Source organism: Sinocyclocheilus rhinocerous, unplaced genomic scaffold (genome assembly GCF_001515625.1).
Source record: "Sinocyclocheilus rhinocerous isolate Xijiao unplaced genomic scaffold, SAMN03320098_v1.1 scaffold1004, whole genome shotgun sequence".
In the NCBI taxonomy this organism is placed as follows: domain Eukaryota; kingdom Metazoa; phylum Chordata; class Actinopteri; order Cypriniformes; family Cyprinidae; genus Sinocyclocheilus; species Sinocyclocheilus rhinocerous.
Window position 1 is genome coordinate 1,929,609 of NW_015627248.1, and position 5,975 is coordinate 1,935,583.

A 5,975-nucleotide genomic window follows, 5' to 3' on the forward strand; every position below is an offset into this window, starting at 1 on the left:
CTGCCGGTACATGTACAGTCAGACAAAACAACGTGCACATTTATCAAAGAGTGCGCGTACAGTCGTGGAAAATGATGTGTTTGGCAGTTAAAGACGCGGCGCGTCTGTGGAGTACGTGTCATGGAAAACAATGTGCTCAGTAATTAAAGAGGCAGGGCGGCGTTTCTGTTATTTGGTTTGTGACATCCTTTACGGGAAACGCCGGCGCAAGGCTGCAAACAGCGCTTGGTCACGTGTCGCACCAGAACTGTTTTCGGAACCGAAACTTAGAAATTGCTCACGGTTCTGGTTCTTTTCAAAAAACAGAACCGGTTCTGAATAAGAACCGGTTATCGGTTCCCAACCCTACTCAGCACTCACCGGTCTCAGGTTTGGAGTACTCTAGACACAAGATCTCAGAGTCGTGGGCCTGAACGTCCAGAATTTCCTCCATGCTCTCCAAATCATGGATTCTGGAAACAACAGAAGTTCGGTGTGGGTCTGATTGGCTAAAACACTTTTTACATTTTCTGAAGTAGAATATAGTATAAAATCATTGAGAATACTTTTATAATGCATTATATACACAGTTTTCATAGAGGGTGTAACATGCATGTGATACCCAGTACACAAAAACATTGTCCTTTCCATTAAAACCCTCAGAGGATCAATTAACTCAAATCAATTAGTGAAGAAGTGTTAAGCAGACATGTGAAAAACAGACCTCAGTGTTCCATTGCGGTCCCCTGATGCCAGGTGCAGCCCGTCTGGGCTCACGCAGATGGTCCTAATGCCTGTCCGGTTGTCTGAGGTCTGTGGGTCGACCTTCTCAGAGTTACTGGAGATTGTGCATTCCGTGTCCAGCAGGGAGGAGGTGTTGCTGTCCATATAGATAACCTTCTGGAGGTCCTTTGGTGACAAAAAAATTTTATATTTTGTGACTTGTTCATTACATTTTTACAGGTACATATACTTAAAGTTACTTAAAATGCATGAATATTGTTATGTTAGATAAATATCAAAGCAAATGGCATCTGTAAATCTACCAAATCAGAACTAAATAAACCTTTCGGTGCAAGTTTTGCAATTACTTTTAACCAACTTCTACTGAGGTTTGGGAATAATAAAGTGTCCAATATGTGAATGTTTGACATGTGAATTAAATGTCTAAATGCCTTTTGAAGCCAGAGTTGCTGATAGTACAGTAGCTGACTTTTTTTAATGAAAATATGCGGTTTATAGAAGAAATATGTATCGGTTCACAGTAGCACCCTAAGTATGATGCTTGTTTTTCACAGAAAATACACTACCATTGAAAAGTTTGATTTTGAGATAAGTCTCCTATGCTCACCAAGGCTTTATTTGATCAAAAATACAGTATAAACAGTAATACTGTGAAATGTTATTATAATTTAAAGTAACATTTTCAATTTCAATATATTTTAAAATGTAATTTATTTCTGTGATGCAAAGCTGAATTTTCAGCATCATTACTCCAGTCTTCAGTGTCACATGATCCTTCAGAAATTAGGTTTTTGAGGCCGATCGTCCGCTCACAGAAAGCAGTATCTGCCGATACCGATCACCGATACCGATCTTTTTAAAGCTTTCTTTTTAACATTTATAACTATATATAGTGATACTCCAATCAGGATTTTTAGACATTTATTCAGGGCCTGAATTTCATTTATTTTTTTTTTACTTAGTTTTTCTACCTCCTTTTCTACCTAGAGTGGCATCTATTATTGCCTTGTTTATATAAAAGTGCTCTTTCCCTTTAAACCTAGCCAAAAAGCCATATGTTTACTGTGAAACACAATAGACTTTTATAATATGCATTTATGGTGTAATTGCTACATTTTCTTGTCAATCCATGTTCATATTTAATTCTCGGTGCGGAAACAATCTCTGCACTGCTGCAGACGCGCTGCCGGACCGCAACCGTGTGCAGTTAACGCTTTAATCGCGTTAACATGAGCGCGGAAAAAATACGCACATACACTGCAAACTGAGTAATGTGAACCTGGCGTCCAAACCTTTGAACAGTTGTATTTTTTGCAATAAAAAACAAAACAAAATCAGAACACCTCAAAGACAAGACTGAATTCAAGTCTTGAGTTTCCAAAACTCACATTGCTGATGACGTTTCGGCTGAGGGTGGTGTTCTGAGCGTCTGTGTTCCATAAACGGATAGTATTGTCAGAAGAACAGCTGAGGAACGATCCAGGAGACAAACGTGACTCTCCATCCCTCGTCTCTGGGTACACCTGCAGGACAAAAGAATGAGAAGTGATTCAACCTGACAAAATATACATGTACGCATTACATCACACAAACACATTCATACAAACAAATACAGGTGTATTTACTCTAATGTGGCATTTAAACTCTATTAGGTCATTATCAAGAAATCAAGAAGGAGCAGTCTTACGCACTGGCTTTAATCACACATCCTCTTTATACAAACAGAGAATATATCCATCTAAGTGACACACAAGGCTGATACAGTACATTCTAGCATTGGATAGGACAGATTTTTAATGAAAATATGTCTTTATTATTTTTGTTATTTAACAACGGTGTAAAAGTAATAAGATATTTTAGACATACCGTATTGACCCGAATATAAGACGATGTTTTTTTCTTGGAAATACATCTGAAAAAACGCGGTCGTCTTATATTCAGGGTCTAGACTTTGACATGTCAATAATACACCCACAACAATAGGTGGCGCCAAATACGCATAAAACGAGTGTGCCATGAAATACGTAATGTAATGCGTGTTGTAAAGATCGCGAGTAAAAACAAAAGAAAAAGAAAACCTTACAGCTGCACGAGTCGTGACTGTCACGTTAGCCTGATGGGACCAAACTCCCTTTGTGATTTTAAAACGTAAGACAGTACCCAGATTTGAAGACTACAGTAAGATTTAACTTCTACTGTTAATAAGATTTTGGTAGGCTACTATTAGATGGATAGCCTAAATGTCCTAATTCAGATGGGCTACCTGTTTTTTTTTTTTTAATGGTATATCAAAAAGTGTATATTTTTTAAATGTGATTGTTGGTACATTTTACCAGTTTTTAACCATACTTTCAAAACAAAAATTAAAATAGGAAAAATATGCAATATGAAAATAATTTAAGACAAAATGTGTTTTACTGAGAAAAAACAAGATTTGGTTTTTAAAAAGCCTTTTTCCAAAAGGTACATCTGGAAAAAGGGGGGGGTCGTCTTATAATCAGGGTCGTCTTATATTCGGGCCAATACGGTATTTTGAATATAGTCACACAACTGAAGCTTTAGCTGACACTATATTCACAATAATTCAGTTTATCATTGATTAAATATTTAGGCCTGTACCAGTATTATTTTAGTATCACTGATACAGTCTTATAGTTTTTGTTAAAGGGGTCATATGATGCGATTTCAAGTTTTCCTTTCTCTTTGGAGTACATTTAATATTTAACAGTTAATATTTTGTTTTTGTTATTTTTATTAGTTTAGTTTTTTTAACGCGTCTATATAAATAATGTTTTATAAATAATTTTAATTTATTAGTTTTAATTATTTCACTTCAAGTTAAACAAAAATATGTTTTTTTTTTTTATTATTTAACTGTATTTCTGTTAACGTTTTTTATGGTTTTAGTTTTAGTTAATTAAAATAACCCTGACCTGTAATTATAGACATATTTCAGGAACTTTGATGAGGTCACAAAATGCCAGACACAACAAACCAAAAGGGAAGTCATATTCATGAATCATGTGATCCGATATGTGCATACAGCCCATGACACAACCTGAAAATACAGTAGGTATATGCTGTATGTCGACAAATCCCACAGGTTTTTTTTAAAATATGTAGCCTGTCACAATGGAAAAAAAATAAATAAAAAATGTGTCTGGTACATAAGACTGAAGACTAAAACTTACAGCAAGTGGGTTTTCATTAATACATTAACCTTGTATGAGTTCACATCAGGCCTCACAAAAATAATACAAAAACATGAGGCTCAAATACAAAAGACCTGCCTCACATTATGTCAATGTCAACACACGACACAATGAAAGGACAAAAACATGTTACCATATGCACCAGCCAGAAGTCTGAATACACTTGACTGAATTTTCTCATAATCCTAAAAACTTTTATTCTACTTGAAATGCATGAAATTAGTTTTGTAGGTAAAAGTAAACACCTATGTATGAACTGGTTTTTTATATTTAGTTTTTTTATTATTTTATTTTTTAGCATCCAACTGATCAGCACTGTCTTTCCGTCACCACCTTAATGCTTGCATGAAATGTTTATCTTATTTGACATGTTGCCTTGGCAAATAGCTGAAATAAAATATTTTTTATTTTACTTTATTTCAGTTAATGTTTAAAATGTATGTCTTGTTTCTCACCTCCACGCTCCATACGCAGGCCGAATGGTAGAGAGCGGAGTACACCTTTCCCACTTTACGAAGATCATGCACATCCCACACATAAAGACTGTGATCGCTGTAGACACAGGACAGCCAGCGGTTCGTGGGGTCATAAGACACGGCCACCGTGTCAGGATAGCGGACGTTTTCCTTGTAGGCGAAGAGATGGCTGTGGAGAGATCAGATAAGATTACAGGAACATTAAAGACAGCTGTACTGCGAGGTCACAAAAGGTCTTCTGGAAGTATCACAAGAAAATGTTTCCAAGCAAAACCCACACTTAGACCACTGCTATTTATTCCCAATTATAAAGAGAGACAGAATGACAGTGTGCATTCTGGGAGTGGTGTGCCCGCTGGCATGCTTGGGTCAGTTTTTTAACAGTACATTTGTTCATGATGAATATTTGTCTTTCTATGAAATGGCTTCCATTTACATTTCATATATATATATATATATTGCTGTTCTGACTTTTAACAAAGGGATTGTACACAGTTATGTTTTACAGTGATTCTGAGCAATCACAAAATGTATTGTTGTGGTACCATGGTTCAGTGAAGGCAATACATGGTACTTTAAGTATAATGCAAATATATTGATAAAATGGGACTAACTAGTAGTTTTTTTGTACCAAGACTTGATCTTACCTGGCCTCAGTAACAGTGGCGATGTCTGTGCCCAGGCTGTGAGGGTGAGGCAGCGTATAGATAAAGTGCAGGTCAGTGGGGCTGAACGCTCTCACCGTACCATCAGCACAACCACAGAAGATCAGATCCTCGCTGACGGACAGAGAGGTGGCCATACTGGTCTGAGAGAGAGAAAAATTGAGAAATTGAGTTGAATGACTATTCCTAAGACCAGAGTTTTGGAGTGGCATCTAAGTCATTAGTTACTGAGCCCACACAAATTTATATTATTAATGTTCTAATAATAATAAAAGTATAATAATATTATTATATTTCTTAACATGTATTTATTTGTTTATTAATTTGACATTTGCATTGCTTATGTAATGAGACAAAATGAGAGCTCTAGGCATTAAATTGAGATGTCTTATTAAATTCCACTGATAATTACATGGGAAATGCACAATGCACAAACCGCAAATAAAAGCAGATATGATATAAAACATAAAAATAATATGAAACAGGTGGCAATAAAGAGATGAAATGTGAAAAAAGAAATGTATTAGTGCCTGAGTACATGTAGGTTAAAAGTGAGAAGATAAGAGCTCATTTGTGTGTTTTTCCATTGGCTGTTAGATGTTCCTAATGAGAAAAATCTAATATTGAAATTTAAGAGCCTCCTTCACTGAAATATCTAATTTAATTTTGTGAGATAGGGACAGGGGGGACTAGGGATGCTAATTTCGGTTATTTTTCCTAACCGACGCTCGTTAACCGATTGTTAACCGTTAACCGACAAGATTATTTTAAATTAGAATTGAATTAAATTAGAAAGGATAAGTGTCTGTGACCCGTTAAAAAAATACTAACATTTGTTTCCCGGGGATTAATGTTACATGCGCAGAAAGCAGCAAACAACAGAACATGAGGATTCACAT

At 35.9% G+C, this 5,975-nt stretch overlaps 1 protein-coding gene across 1 annotated transcript in view; it reads right to left on the reverse strand.

Moving 5' to 3' along the window:
* LOC107725721 (mitogen-activated protein kinase-binding protein 1-like) overlaps window positions 1-5,975 on the reverse strand; it is a 31,615-nt gene that overhangs the window by 17,383 nt on the left and 8,257 nt on the right. Inside the window, exons 6-10 of the mRNA XM_016535104.1 lie at window positions 5,059-5,219; window positions 4,391-4,580; window positions 2,112-2,246; window positions 704-888; window positions 361-452 (exon numbers count right to left, since the gene is read on the reverse strand). Of these exons, the coding sequence (XP_016390590.1) occupies window positions 361-452; window positions 704-888; window positions 2,112-2,246; window positions 4,391-4,580; window positions 5,059-5,219 (763 nt within the window). The remainder of the gene's footprint in view (window positions 1-360; window positions 453-703; window positions 889-2,111; window positions 2,247-4,390; window positions 4,581-5,058; window positions 5,220-5,975) is intronic.